At 61.4% G+C, this 15,531-nt stretch overlaps 2 protein-coding genes across 2 annotated transcripts; one reads left to right on the top strand and one right to left on the bottom strand.

Annotated features, from left to right (window-relative positions):
- The first annotated feature begins 2,266 nt into the window (after positions 1 to 2,266).
- Positions 2,267 to 5,560, top strand: CFAP126 (cilia and flagella associated protein 126). The gene is made up of 5 exons (XM_038161730.1): positions 2,267 to 2,278; positions 2,585 to 2,647; positions 3,862 to 3,939; positions 4,020 to 4,190; positions 5,059 to 5,560. Exons 1-5 carry the CDS (start codon positions 2,267 to 2,269, stop codon positions 5,392 to 5,394), a joined length of 660 nt encoding a protein of 219 aa, XP_038017658.1. The 3' UTR covers positions 5,395 to 5,560.
- A 2,170-nt stretch (positions 5,561 to 7,730) lies between these two features.
- On the bottom strand, positions 7,731 to 15,141 carry SDHC (succinate dehydrogenase complex subunit C). The gene is made up of 6 exons (XM_038161898.1): positions 14,996 to 15,141; positions 14,300 to 14,356; positions 12,113 to 12,214; positions 10,961 to 11,022; positions 9,298 to 9,461; positions 7,731 to 7,916 (listed from the first exon to the last, which is right to left on the bottom strand). The coding sequence occupies exons 1-6, from the start codon at positions 15,124 to 15,126 to the stop codon at positions 7,812 to 7,814; spliced, it is 621 nt and encodes a 206-aa protein (XP_038017826.1). The 5' UTR covers positions 15,127 to 15,141; the 3' UTR covers positions 7,731 to 7,811.
- Positions 15,142 to 15,531: the final 390 nt, after the last annotated feature.

Raw genomic sequence — 15,531 nt, forward strand, 5'->3', positions numbered from 1 at the left:
CCGGCCAGGTGGCGGCAGGAGCGGCTCGCCCCGCCCCCAAAAACCCTAAAAAGCCCCAAAACCCTACAAAATGCCCCCAAATCCCCTCCCCGGCCCTCCCCCGCTCTGCCCTGGGTTTGTTGCTTTATTTTGGGGTTTGGCCCCTTTTTTACACCCCCCCCCCCCCAAATCCAGACCCTCCCAGTCCCCATTCCCAATCCCAGTCCCATTCCTGGTTCCATTCCCAGTTCCCAGTTCCCATTCCCAGTTCCCAGTCCCCAATCCCAGTTCCCATTCCCATTCCCAGTTCCCAGTTCCATTCCTGTTTCCATTCCCAGTTCCCAGTTCCCATTCCCAGTTCCCAGTCCCCAATCCCAGTTCCCAGTTCCCCCAGTTTCTCCCAGTCCCCATTCCCATTCCCCGTTCCCAGTCCCCAATCCCAGTCCCCATTCCCAATCCCATTCCCCGTTCCCAGTCCCCAATCCCAGTCCCCATTCCCAATCCCAGTTCCATTCCCAATCCCAGTCCCATTCCTGGTTCCATTCCCAGTTCCCAGTTCCCATTCCCAGTTCCCAGTTCCCCCAGTTTCTCCCAGTCCCCATTCCCAGTTCCCAGTTCCCAGTCCCAATCCCAGTCCCCATTCCCAATCCCAGTCCCCATTCCCAATCCCAGTCCCCATTCCCAATCCCAGTTCCCATTCCCAGTCCCATTCCCAGTTCCCCCAGTTTCTCCCAGTTCCCATTCCCAATCCCATTCCCCATTCCCAATCCCAGTCCCCATTCCCATTCCCCGTTCCCATTCCCAGTCCCATTCCCAGTTCCCCCAGTTTCTCCCAGTTCCCATTCCCAATCCCAGTCCCCATTCCCAATCCCAGTCCCCATTCCCATTCCCATTCCCCGTTCCCATTCCCAATCCCAGTCCCCATTCCCAATCCCAGTTCCCATTCCCAGTCCCATTCCCAGTTCTCCCAGTTTCTCCCAGTCCCCATTCCCATTCCCATTCCCCGTTCCCAGTCCCAATCCCAGTCCCCATTCCCAATCCCAGTTCCCAATCCCAGTTCCCATTCCCAGTTCCCCCACTTTCTCCCAGTCCCAATCCCAGTCCCATTCCCATTCCCCGTTCCCATTCCCAGTCCCAATCCCAGTTCCCATTCCCAGTTCCCCCACTTCCATTCCCAGTCCCATTCCCATTCCCATTCCCATTCCCCAGTCCCCCCCGCAGCCCCCCCGCGGTGTCACTGTCACCCTCTGTCACCCGCCCGGCCCCAAAAGCGGCCCCGCCCCCATTTTTGGGTTTTTTTGGGTTTTTTTGGGTTGGGAACGGAGCGAGAGGGGAACGAACCCAAAAGCGAAGGGAAACGGAATAAAAGAGAGAATTGAGATGGGAGTGACGTGACAGGGGACACGGGGGACACGGGGGACACGGGGGACACAGAGGACACGGGGGACACGGGGGACACGGGGGACACGGGGGACACAGGGGACACGGGGGACAGGGGGGACACGGGGGACACGGGGGACACAGGGGACACGGGGGACACAGGGGACAGAGGGGACAGAGGGGACACGGGGGACACGGGGGACACAGGGGACAGAGGGGACAGAGGGGACACGGGGGACACAGGGGACACGGGGGACACGGGGGACACAGGGGACACGGGGGACAGGGGGGACAGGGGGGACAGTGGGGACACGGGGGACACAGGGGACAGGGGGACCAGGGGGGACGCGGGGGACACAGGGGACACGGATCGACGGAGGGGACAGAGGGGACACAGGGGACAGGGAGGACAGGGGGACCAGGGGGGACGCAGGGGACACAGGGGACACGGGGGACACGGGGGACAGGGGGAACAGAGGGGACACAGGGGACACGGGGGACACGGGGGACAGGGGAACAGAGGGGACACAGGGGACAGGGAGGACGGGGGAACCAGGGGGGACACAGGGGACAGAGGGGACACGGGGGACAGGGGGGACACGGGGGACAGGGGAACAGAGGGGACACAGGGGACAGGGAGGACGGGGGAACCAGGGGGGACACAGGGGACAGGGGGGACAGGGGGGACAGAGGGGACACGGATGGGACGAAGGGGACAGGGATGGGGACAAGGATGGGGACAGACCCCGCTGTCGCTGTCCCTGTCCCGAGACCCGCCGGGGGGCGGAGCCATGGAGGGGCGCGGTCGGCGAGGGGCGGGGCGTTTGTGGTGACGTGTTTGGCCCCGCCCCCGTGTCCCGTAACGGCCGCCAGGGGGCGCTCGCGGCGGTTGCCGGGGCAACGCGACATGGCGGGGCAGGTGGGGGAGGGGACAGGGGGGAAAACGGGGGGAAAAGGGGGAAAAAGGGGGAACAAAGGGGAAAAAAGGGAGGAAACGGGGCGGGAAAAGCGGGAGAAAAGGGGGGGCAGAGGTGGGAGGGAAAATGGGGTGAAACGAGCGGGGAGAGAGGGGGAGCAAAGGGGGGATGGGGGGAAAACGGGGGGACAAGGGGGGACAAGGGGGGACAAGGGGGGACAAGGGGGGACAGCAGCCCCGGGGGTGGCGGGGAAGGGGCCTGGGGGGGTCCCGGCTCTCAGCGGCCCCCCCGCCCCTCCCCCTCCCCAGTACGAGGACGCCTTCAGCCCCCCCCGGCTGCAGTGCTGGACCGTGCCCCGCCCCCCCCCGAAGGTACCCCCCGAGCTCGGCCTGGACCCCCAAAACCCCCGACCTGAGGGGGGGGCTTTGACCACCCCCCCCCCTGCCCTGATCGGGACCCCCAGATGTGGCCTGGACCCCCAAACCCCTCCCAGAGCCACCCCAGGACCCCCAAACCCCACCCCAGGACCCCCAAACCCCATCCCAAGACCCCAAAACCCCATCCCAGGGCCATCAGGACCCCTAAACCCCCTCCCCAGGACACTCAAACCCCTTCCCAAGACCCCCAAACCCCTTCCCAAGACCCCCAAATCCCTTCCTGGGGCCACCAGGACCCCCCCAGGCCGGTGCTGACCCCCCAAACCCCATCCCTAGACCCCCAAACCCCACCGAGGACCCCCAAACCCCATCCCAAGACCCCCAAACCCCATCCCAGGACCCCCAAACCCCTTCCCGGGGCCACCAGGACCCCCCCAGGCCAGTGCTGGCCCTCCCCGGGACCCCCCAAACCCCACCCCAGGACCCCCAAACCCCATCCCAAGACCCCCAAATCCCTTCCTGGGGCCACCAGGACCCTCCCAGGCCGGTGCTGACCCCCCAAACCCCATCCCTAGACCCCCAAACCCCACCCCAGGACCCCCAAACCCCATCCCAAGACCCCAAAACCCCATCCCAGGGCCATCAGGACCCCTAAACCCCCTCCCCAGGACACTCAAACCCCACCCCAGGACCCCCAAACCCCTTCCAGGGCCACCAGGACCTCCCCAGGCCAGTGCTGGCCCCCCGGGACCCCCCAAACCCCACCCCAAGACCCCCAAACCCCACCCCAGGACCCCCAAACCCCATCCCAAGACCCCCAAATCCCTTCCTGGGGCCAGCAGGACCCCCCCAGGCCGGTGCTGACCCCCCAAACCCCATCCCTAGACCCCCAAACCCCACCGAGGACCCCCAAACCCCATCCCAAGACCCCCAAACCCCTCCCCAGGCCGGTGCTGACTCCCCCCGGGACCCCCCAAACCCCACCTCAGGACCCCCAAACCCCATCCCAGGACCCCCAAACCCCATCCCAGGACCCCCAAACCCCTTCCCGGGGCCACCAGGACCCCCCCAGGCCAGTGCTGGCCCTCCCCGGGACCCCCCAAACCCCACCCCAGGACCCCCAAACCTCATCCCAAGACCCCCAAACCCCTCCGAGGGCCACCAGGACCCCCCAGGCCGGTGCTGACCCCCCAAACCCCCCTCCCCAGCTGCCCACCCCTCGCCCCCCCACCGCCTTCATCGCCGACGACCGCGGCCACCTCCTGCCGCACGCGCGGCGCTCCCAGGTGAGCCCCGGGGCATTTTTGGGGTCCCCCCCCCCACCTCGGGGGACACCGGGGCCACCCCCGCGCCGCGCCCGCCGCAGGTGTCGCCGTGGGGCACCTTCCTGGGGACGTGGGACATGCCAGCGCGCATCCCCCCCGCCCGGCTGGACCGGAGCGCCCGCTCGCCCCGCGCCGCGGAGAGGCTGGAACGGGGACAGCCACCGGAGCTGCGGGGAGCCTGCAACGGCATCCGGACACGCGTCACCGGCAAGGTGACACTGCTGGGGACACTGCTGGGGACACAGCCGGGGTCAGCTGGGGACAGCAGGGACACACAGGGACACTGCTGGGGACACAGCCGGGGACAGCTGGGGACAGCAGGGACACACAGGGACACTGCTGGGGACAGCAGGGACACACAGGGACAGCCACCGGGGCTGCGGGGAGCCTGCAACGGCATCCGGACACGCGTCACCGGCAAGGTGACACTGCTGGGGACACTGCTGGGGACACGGGGACACAGCTGGGGACAGCTGGGGACAGCCACCGGGGCTGCGGGGAGCCTGCAACGGCATCCTGACACGCGTCACCGGCAAGGTGACACTGCTGGGGACACTGCTGGGGACACACCCGGGGACAGCTGGGGACAGCTGGAGATAGCAGGGACACAGCTGGGGACAGCAGGGACACACCTGGGGACAGCTGGGGACAGCCACCGGGACTCCGGAGAGCCTGCAACGGCATCCGGACACGCGTCACCGGCAAGGTGACACTGCTGGGGACACAGGGACACAGCTGGGTACAGCTGGGGACAGCAGGGACACACCTGGGGACAGCTGGGGACAGCCACCGGGGCTGCGGGGAGCCTGCAACGGCATCCGGACCCGCGTCACCGGCAAGGTGACACTGCTGGGGACACGGGGACACAGGGATGTGACACAGGGATGGGGACGTGGGCGCACTCAGCAGTTGGGGACACAGTTTCGGGGCTGTTCCCACAGGACACAGCTCCCAGCGCTCCCAGGCCCGGCTCTGGGTGGGGACCCCGACACCCCAGCCAGGAGCTGTCCCCTTTTGGGGAGTCCCCAGCCCATGTCCCCTCCCTGGGGACCCCCTGACCCCCCTCCCTCCATCCCACAGCTGCAGAAGCCCTGGGACACGGAACCTTCTGGAAAGGACCGGCGGGGTCCCAGCGGGGGCTCCCCCCGCCCTGAGACCCCGAAACCTGGCGACAACCCTGAGGGGGGCCCCTGTCCCCAAAATGCCCCTGGGGAGGGCCCCTGTCCCCTGAATCCCTCCGGGGAGGGCCCCTGTCCCCTAAATGCCCGTGAGGAGGGACCCTGTCCCCTCGGTCCCTATTTGGGGGGACCCTGTCCCCAAAATGCCCCTGGGGAGGGCCCCTGTCCCCTGAATCCCTACGGGTGGGGACCCTGCCCCCAAAATCCCCCCGGCTCCGGGGCTCCCCCCAGCTCCTGAGCCCTGGAGGTGGCTCTGCTGTCATTGTCCCCTCCCCTGGGGACAATCCCCACCCTTCAGGGGGGCACGGGAGGGTCTGGGCCCCCCAAAAAAGGGAAATAAAGGCTGGGAAATGCAACGAGCCCAAATCCGTTTGGGGTTCGGGGTTCAGCCCTGCTCCCTCCTCCTCCTCGGTCCCAGGGGAGGATTCTTAATTAGGAAATTAATTGGGGATGGGATCGGGATGAGATCAAACCCCCCCACCCCCCTCCTGCCACCCCAAAATCCCAACCTGGAGAGGATTTCACCCCCCCACCCCCAAAAAAAAATCCTGGATTTTCCCAGCAGGGGTGGGGAGGGGCCCTTTGCAAAGGTCAAAAATCCCCTAAAGCCGACCCCAAAACCCCCAAGGTCAGAAATCCCCTAAACCTGACCCCAAAATCCCCTAAACCCAAGGTCAGAAATCCCCTAAACCCGACCCCAAAACCCCCAAGGTCAAAAATCCCCTAAACCTGATCCCAAAATCCCCTAAACCCAAGGTCAGAAATCCCCTAAACCCGATCCCAAAACCCCCAGCCTCCTCCCTGCTCCACCAGGAGCTGCAGATTTGGGGTTTTTCTACACCAGGAGCTGCAGATTTGGGGTTTTTTCCTCCAGGAGCTGCAGATTTGGGGTTTTTTTACACCAGGAGCTGCAGATTTGGGGTTTTTTCCTCCAGGAGCTGCAGATTTGGGGTTTTTTTTTCCTCCAGGAGCTGCAGATTTGGGGTTTTTCTCCACCAGGAGCTGCAGATTTGGGGTTTTTCTCCACCAGGAGCTGCAGATTTGGGGTTTTTCTCCTCCAGGAGCTGCAGATTTGGGGTTTTTCTCCACCAGGAGCTGCAGATTTGGGTTTTTTTACTCCAGGAGCTGCAGATTTGGGGTTTTTCTCCTCCAGGAGCTGCAGATTTGGGGTTTTTCTCCTCCAGGAGCTGCAGATTTGGGGTTTTTCTCCACCAGGAGCTGCAGATTTGGGGTTTTTCTCCTCCAGGAGCTGCAGATTTGGGTTTTTTTACACCAGGAGCTGCAGATTTGGGGTTTTTCTACACCAGGAGCTGCAGATTTGGGGTTTTTTCTACACCAGGAGCTGCAGATTTGGGGTTTTTCTACACCAGGAGCTGCAGATTTGGGGTTTTTCTCCACCAGGAGCTGCAGATTTGGGGTTTTTCTCCTCCAGGAGCTGCAGATTTGGGGTTTTCTCCTCCAGGAGCTGCAGATTTGGGGTTTTTTTACACCAGGAGCTGCAGATTTGGGGTTTTTTTTCCTCCAGGAGCTGCAGATTTGGGGTTTTTCTACACCAGGAGCTGCAGATTTGGGGTTTTTCTCCACCAGGAGCTGCAGATTTGGGGTTTTTCTCCTCCAGGAGCTGCAGATTTGGGTTTTTTTACACCAGGAGCTGCAGATTTGGGGTTTTTCTACACCAGGAGCTGCAGATTTGGGGTTTTTCTACACCAGGAGCTGCAGATTTGGGGTTTTTCTACACCAGGAGCTGCAGATTTGGGGTTTTTCTCCACCAGGAGCTGCAGATTTGGGGTTTTTCTCCTCCAGGAGCTGCAGATTTGGGGTTTTCTCCTCCAGGAGCTGCAGATTTGGGGTTTTTTTACACCAGGAGCTGCAGATTTGGGGTTTTTTCCTCCAGGAGCTGCAGATTTGGGGTTTTTCTACACCAGGAGCTGCAGATTTGGGGTTTTTCTCCTCCAGGAGCTGCAGATTTGGGGTTTTTTCCTCCAGGAGCTGCAGATTTGGGGTTTTTCTCCTCCAGGAGCTGCAGATTTGGGGTTTTTTCCAGGTTTTTCCACTCCGGGCTCCTCTGGGGAGCAGCAATTCCCCAAATGCCAGAGGAGGATCCCATTGCTGGGTGAGGGACAGGGAGGGACACGGGGCTGGAGGATCAGAGCTGCTTTATTCCCCAGGGGACAGGTGACAGCACGCGGGTGACAAACCCCTCCCCACCAGCAAACCGGGACCTCCCCACCGGCAGGAGGCTCCAAACCCGGGATTGTCCCCCCAAAACGGGCTGAATCATGGAATTCCCATGGGATCGAGGACCCCAGGGGTGGCGGCGTGGTGGCAGCGTGGTGGCAGCGAGATGTCACCTGTCACCCACCCCCGTGGGGCGCTGCCTCAATGGAGCTCCTTGTCCCGCTGCGGTCCCACCCCATTCCCGTTCCCGGTGCCAATCCTACTCGTGGGGACACAGATCCCGCATTGTCCCGGCCTCGGGGACACGTGGGGACACCGCCGGGGACACGGAGTGCCGCTAGCAGGGGGGGTGGGGCAGGAGGGGCAGCTCTGCTCATCCCGGATTTTGGGGATGGGCGGGATTCCCGGCATTCCCGGGATTTTGGGGACGGGATGGGGACCGTCACCTCCCCCGGGGCGGGGCGGGATGCCGGGCTGTCACAGCGCGGCCAGGCCGGCGGAGGAGAGCAGGGTCAGGGCCAGCACCAGCAGCCCCGACTGGGTCACCTGCGGCAGCCGCAGCCCCTTGCCCAGGTCCCAGGCCTGCGGAGACACCGGGGGACAGCGCTGTCACATCGTCCCCGCGCCCCGCCGGGGGTCCCTGCCAGGGGACACGTCCCCAGAAGCGGGGGATGTCCTCTGTTCCCGCTCCCAGCCCCTCTTCCCCATTTTCTCTCCCCCTTTTTCCCATCCCCTCTCCCCCTTCCAGCCCCACTTCCCACTCCCTCATCCCAGTTCCTGCTCCCTTCCCATGCCCCCTTCCAGCCCTTCCCTCACTCCATCCCCTCTCCACACGCCCATTCCCAACCTCCCATTCCATTGTCATCATTCCCACTCTCCCCATTCCCATTCCCATTCTTTCCATTCCCATTATTCCCATGATTCTTATTCCCATTCCCATCATTCCCCCTCTCCCCAGTTCCCATTCCCATCATTCCCACTTCCCCCCTTCCCATTATTCCCATCATTCCCATCATTCCCACTCTCCCCAGTCCCCATTCCCATCATTCCCATTCCCATCATTCCCACTCTCCCCATTCCCATTATTCCCATTCCCATCATTCCCATTATTCCCATTCCCATCATTCCCACTCTCCCCATTCCCATTATTCCCATTCCCATCATTCCCATCATTCCCATCATTCCCATCATTCCCATCATTCCCATCATTCCCCCTCTCCCCAGTTCCCATTCCCATCATTCCCACTCTCCCCATTCCCATTATTCCCATTATTCCCATTATTCCCATTCCCATCATTCCCAGTCCCACACTGGGAGCACTGGAATTGGCTCCCATAAAACCCCTCCAGCCATTCTGAGCCGTTCCCAAAATTCCTCCTCAGTCTCAGTGACCCGGGCGGGGGGGACACCCCGGTGCCACCCCCATTGTCACCTGCTGTCCCCAAAAGGACACTCCAGGTGCCCCAGTCCCAGTCCCAGACTGGGAGCACTGGGATTGGCTCCCATAAAACCCCTCCAGCCATTTTGAACTGTTCCCAAAATTCCTCCCTGATCCCAGGGATTGGCCGGGGGAGGACACCCCGGTGCCACCCCCACTGTCACCTGCTGTCCCCAAAAGGGTCCTGGGGGCACTCCAATCCCAGTCCCACACTGGGAGCACTGGGATTGGCTCCCATGAAACCCTCCCAATGTTTTGTGCCGTTCCCAAAACTCCTCCCCGATCCCAGGGACTGGCTGGGGGAGGACACCCCGGTGCCACCCCCATTGTCACCTGCTGTCCCCAAAAGGACACTCCAGGTGCCCCAGTCCCAGTTCCATACTGGGAGCACTGGGAGCACTGGGATTGGCTCCCATAAAACCCCTCCAGCCATTTTGAGCCGTTCCCAAAATTCCTCCCCGATCCCAGTGACCCGGGCGGGGGGGACGCCCCGGTGCCACACCCGCTGTCCCCCGGTGTCCTCACCAGGTGGCGCACGCCGTTCCAGCCGTGGTAGCAGAAGGGCAGCGCCAGCAGGAACTTGGCCGAGCAGAGCAGGGCGGGGCCCAGGCCCAGCGCCCGCACCTGCGCCAGGTAATGGGGGAAGGACTCCGGGAGCAGCAGCGCGGCCACCGAGAACAGCGACACGCCTGGGGACAGGGACACAGCTAGGGGACAGGGACACCCCTGGGGACACAGGGACACAGCTAGGGGACAGGGACACGCCTGGGGACAGGGACACAGCTAGGGGACAGGGACACGCCTGGGGACACAGGGACACAGCTGAGAGAACAGGGACACGCCTGGGGACACAGGGGACCTGTCAGGGACACCCCTGGGGACAGGGACACCCCTGGGGACACAGGGGAGCCGTCAGGAACACCCCTGGGGACAGGGACACCCCTGGGGACACAGGGGAGCCGTCAGGAACACCCCTGGGGACAGGGACACAGCTGAGAGAACAGGGACACGCCTGGGGACACAGGGGACACAGCTGAGAGAACAGGAACACCCCTGGGGACAGGGACACAGCTGGGGACACAGGGGACCTGTCAGGGACACCCCTGGGGACAGGGACACAGCTGAGAGAACAGGGACACGCCTGGGGACACACGGGACCTGTCAGGGACACCCCTGGGGACAGGGACACGCCTGGGGACACAGGGGGGCCGTCAGGGACACCCCTGGGGACAGGGACACAGCTGGGGACACAGGGACACCCCTGGGGACAGGGACACGCCTGGGGACACAGGGGGGCCGTCAGGGACACCCCTGGGGACAGGGATACACCTGAGAGAACAGGGACACCCCTGGGGACACAGGGGACCTGTCAGGGACACCCCTGGGGACAGGGACACAGCTGAGAGAACAGGGACACCCCTGGGGACACACGGGACCTGTCAGGGACACGCCTGGGGACACAGGGGAGCCGTCAGGGACACAACTGGGGACAGGGACACAGCTGGGGACAGGGACACACCTGGGAGAACAACAGGGATACGCCTGGGGACAGAGGGGACCCACCAGGGACACACCTGGGGGACAGACACACCTGGGGGACAGGGACACGCCTGGGGACAGGGAAAATGTCCCATTTTCCATTTCCAAATGGAAAAAATCTTAAGAGAAACGGGGATGGGACAAACCAGGATGGGAAAAACAGAGGGGCTGGAAATGGGGGAATTTCGGGGGAATTTTGAAGGAATTTTGATAGAATTTTGGTGGAATTTTGGAGGAATTTTGAGGGGATTTTGGAGGAATTTTGACAGAATTTTGGTGGAATTTTGGAGGAATTTTGAGGGGATTTTGGAGGAATTTTGGAGGAATTTTGGAGGAATTTTGACAGAATTTTGGTGGAATTTTGGAGGAATTTTGAGGGAATTTTGAGGGAATTTTGGTGGAATTTTGGGGGAATTCTGAGGGCATTTCGGGCTGATTCTGATGGATTTTGTGGGATTTTGAAGGGGATTTTGGGGTGAATCTGGGGGGATTTTGAGGGATTTTGTGGAATTTTGGGGGGCTGGAGAAAGCAGAGCAGAGGTTTCCCAGCAAACCCTCCAGCTGGGAACGGGGGAATCCCCCGCTGTGGCATCCCAGGGCTGTCCCCAGTGTCCCCAGGGGTGTCCCCAGTGTCCCCAGGGGCACGCACCGAGGCTGAGGGCGACGCCGGTGCCGCGGTGGCTGATGGACATGGCCATGGGCAGCGACCACCTGCAACACAAACGGGGCTGGGCTCACCCCAAAACCCAGCCACGGCCACGGGGGGGGATTTGGGGGAGCCCGGGGGGGGGAATTTGGGGTATTTTGGGGTTGCCTAGGGGGAATTTGGGGGATTTAGGGGGGTTTCGGGGTGGCCTGGGGTGAATTTCAGGTGAATTTGGGGCCTTTTGGGGTGGCCAAGGGTGAATTTGGGGTATTTTAGGGTCAATTTGGGGTGGCCTGGGGTGAATTTGGGGTGGCCTGGGGTGAATTTGTGGTTCCCTGGGGTGGTTTGGGCTATTCTGGGGTAGTTTTGGGGTGGTTTGGGCAGTTTTTAGGGTGATTTGGAGAGATTTGGGATGGTTTGGGCTGGTTTTGGGGTGGTTAGGACTGTTTTAGGGGGTGGTTTTGGAGTTCCCCGGCTGTTCTTGGGGTGTTTGGGGATGATTTTGGGGTTCCTTGCCTGTTTTAGGGGTGATTTAGGCTCTTTTAGGGGCAGTTTGAGTGATTTTGGGGTTCCCTGTGTGGTTTTGGGGCAGTTTTGAGCTTCCCTGGCTGGTTTTGGGCAGTTTTGGGGCTCCCTGTGTGGGTTTGGGGTGATTTTGGGGTTCCCTGACTTTTTTGGGGTGATTTTGGGGTTCCCTGTCTGGTTTTGGGACAGTTTTGGGATCTCTGGCTGTTCCGGGGTGGCTTTGGGGCAGTTTTGGGTTCCCTGGCTTTTTTGGGGTGGTTTTAGAGCAATTTTGGGGTTCCCTGGCTGTTTTGAGGTGGCTTTGGGGCAGTTTTGGGGTTCCCTGTCTGGTTTTATGGCAGTTTTGGGGCAGTTTGGGGGTTTCCTGTGTGGTTTTGGGGCAGTTTTGGGATCTCTGGCTGGTTTTGGGGCAGTTTTGGGTTCCCTGGCTGTTTTGGGGTGGTTTTGGAGCAGTTTTGGGTTCTCTGGCTGTTTTGGGGTGGCTTTGGGGCAGTTTTAGGGTTCCCTGGCTGTTTTGGGGTGGCTTTGGGGCAGTTTTGGGATCTCTGGCTGGTTTTGGGGCAGTTTTGGGGTTCTGTGGTTGTTTCGGGGCAGTTTTGGGGCTCCCCTGTGTTTCGGGGTGTCCCTCACTTGTAGATGCTGACGTGGGGGGACAGCGGCCGCCCCGAGCGCTCGTTCCTCTCCCAGAACCTCCTCATCTCCTCCCGCGCCGTGGTGGCCATGGGGACAGCCCTGGGGCAGGACAGGGCCTGAGCCCGACCCCGACAACCCCAGACACACCCCGAAACCTGAAACACCCCCAGAACAACCCCAGACACACCCCAAAACCTGAAACACCCCCAAAATAACCCCAAACACACCCCAAAAACCCCAGACACACCCCGAAACCTGAAACACCCCCAGAACAACCCCCAAACACACCCCGAAACCTGAAACACCCCAAAACAATCCCAAACACACCCCGAAACCTGGAACACCCCCCAAAAACCCCAAAACCAGAAACACCCCCCAAAACAACCCCCAAACACACCCCAAAACCTGAAACACCCCCAAACACACCCCAAAACCTGAAACACCCCCAAAACAACCCCTAAACACACCCCAAAACCTGAAACACCCCAAAATAACCCCTAAACACACCCCAAAACCTGAAACACCCCAAAATAACCCCTAAACCACCCCAAAAACCCCAAACACACCCCAAAACCTGAAACCCCCCCAAAACAACCCCAAATACACCCCAAACCCCAACCCCCCCCAAAATAACCCCTAAACCCGCCCCAAAACCCAGAAACACCCCAAAAACAACCCCTAAACACACCCCAAACCCCAAAAACCCCAAACCCACCCCAAAACCCAGAAACATCCCCAAAAACAACCCTAAACCACCCCAAAACCTGAAACCCCCCCAAAACAACCCCAAACACACCCCAAAACCCAGAACCCCCCCAAAACAACCCCTAAACCACCCCAAAAACCCCAAACACACCCCAAAACCTGAAACCCCCCCCAAAACAACCCCAAACACACCCCAAACCCCAACCCCCCCCAAAATAACCCCAAACACACCCCAAAACCCAGAAACCCGCCAAAAGAACCCCAAACACACCCCAAACCCCAAACAAAAACCCTAAAGCCACCCCAAAACCCCAAACACACCAGTTTATCCCAGTCCATCCCAGCTCCTCCCAGTTTCCCCCAGCCCCTCCCAGACCCCCAGTCCATTCCCAGTCCATTCCCAGTCCATTCCCAGTCCATTCCCAGTCCATTCCCAGTCCATTCCCAGTCCCCCCCAGTCCATTCCCAGTTCCCTCCCAGTCCCTCCCAGTTTATCCCAGTCCATCCCAGTCCCTCCCAGTCCATCCCAGTCCATTCCCAGTCCATTCCCAGTCCATTCCCAGTCCATTCCCAGTCCCTCCCAGTTCCCTCCCAGTCCATCCCAGTCCCTCCCAGTTTATCCCAGTCCCTCCCAGTCCATCCCAGTCCATTCCCAGTCCATCCCAGTCCATCCCAGTCCATCCCAGTCCATTCCCAGTCCCTCCCAGTCCCTCCCAGTTCCCTCCCAGTTCCCTCCCAGTCCATCCCAGTCCCTCCCAGTTTATCCCAGTCCCTCCCAGTCCCTCCCAGTCCATCCCAGTTCCCTCCCAGTCCATCCCAGTCCATTCCCAGTCCATCCCAGTCCATCCCAGTCCATTCCCAGTCCATCCCAGTCCATCCCAGTCCATTCCCAGTCCCTCCCAGTTCCCTCCCAGTCCATCCCAGTCCCTCCCAGTTTATCCCAGTCCATCCCAGTCCATTCCCAGTCCCTCCCAATCCAATCCCAGTCCCTCCCAGTTTGTCCCAGTCCCTCCCAGTCCATTCCCAGTTTATCTCAGTTCCCTCCCAATCCAATCCCAGTCCATCCCAGTCCCTCCAGTCCCTCCCAGTTTATCCCAGTCCATTCCCAGTTCCCTCCCAGTTTATCCCAGTCCCTCCCAGTCCAATCCCAGTCCCTCCCAGTTTATCCCAGTCCATTCCAAATCCATTCCCAGTCCCTCCCAGTTTGTCCCAGTCCCTCCCAGTCCATTCCAAATCCATTCCCAGTCCCTCCCAGTTTGTCCCAGTCCCTCCCAGTCCATTCCAAATCCATTCCCAGTCCCTCCCAGTCCATCCCAGTCCCTCCCAGTTTATCCCAGTCCCTCCCAGTCCATTCCCAGTTTATCTCAGTTCCCTCCCAATCCAATCCCAGTCCATCCCAGTCCCTCCAGTCCCCGCCAGTCCCTCCCAGTTTATCCCAGTCCCCTCCCAGTTCCCTCCCAGTCCCCCCCAGTCCCTCACTGGTGCAGGCCGGGGCTGGGTCCCAGCCGGGCCAGGAGGCAGCGCCGCCCCAAACCCCTGGGGAAGAGAGAAAAGAGGGGGAAAAATGGGGAAAAATGGGAAAAAATGGGACACAGAGGGTGACACGGAGGGGACACGGGGGTGACACCGAGGAGACACCAAGGGGACACGGAGGAGACACCAAGGGGACACGGAGGGGACAGGGAGATGACACAGGGGGTGACACTGAGAGGACACCGAGAGCACACTGAGGGGACACGGAAGTGACACAGGGGGTGACACTGAGAGGACACCGAGGGCACACTGAGGGGACACGGAGGTGACACGGAGGGGACACGGAGCGGACAGAGGAGGTGACACGGAGGGGACAGGGAGGTGACACAGAAGGGGACACGGAGCGGACACAGGGGGTGACACGGAGGGGACAGGGAGGTGACACAAAGGGGACACGGAGCGGACACAGGGGGTGACACGGAGGTGACACGGAGGTGACACGCGGCCATCGTCGCTGACCCGCCGCGGTTCGGGGCTGGCCCGGCCCCGCGGCTCGGAACCGAGAGATCGCCTCAGGCCGGGCCCGCCCCCGCTGTCCCCTCAGTGTCCCCCCGTGTCCCCCCGGTGATTCCCGTGCCCCCCCCCCCGTGCTCCCCGCGTCCCCCGGCCTGTCCCGGGCCTGTCCCGGGCCCGCGGAGTCACCTCAGAGCCAGCGCCGCCATCTTGGAGCGCCGCGCCGGACGTGCCGGTGACGCACTTCCGGTCCGGAACGGGTGGGATCGGTGGCGGGGATCGATAACCGATAATCGATAATCGATACCTGATACCGGCATGTATATCGGTACCGACAGCGGCCCCTGGGATCGATAACCGATAATCGATAATCGATACCTGATACCGGCATGTATATCGGTACCGACAGCGGCCCCTGGGATCGATAACCGATAATCGATAATCGATACCTGATACCGGCATGTATATCGGTACCGACAGCGGCCCCTGGGATCGATAACCGATAATCGATACCGGGATCGGTACTGATAGCGGCCCCTGGGATCGATAACCGATAACCGATAATCGATACCTGATACCGGCATGTATATCGGTACCGACAGCGGCCCCTGGGATCGATAACCGATAATCGATACCGGGATCGGTATTTATATCGGTACTGATAGCGGCCCCTGGGATCGATAATCGATAATCGATACCTGATACCGGCATGTATATCGGTACCG

The sequence above is a fragment of the Motacilla alba genome, chromosome 25, assembly GCF_015832195.1.
Source record: "Motacilla alba alba isolate MOTALB_02 chromosome 25, Motacilla_alba_V1.0_pri, whole genome shotgun sequence".
NCBI lineage: Eukaryota > Metazoa > Chordata > Aves > Passeriformes > Motacillidae > Motacilla > Motacilla alba.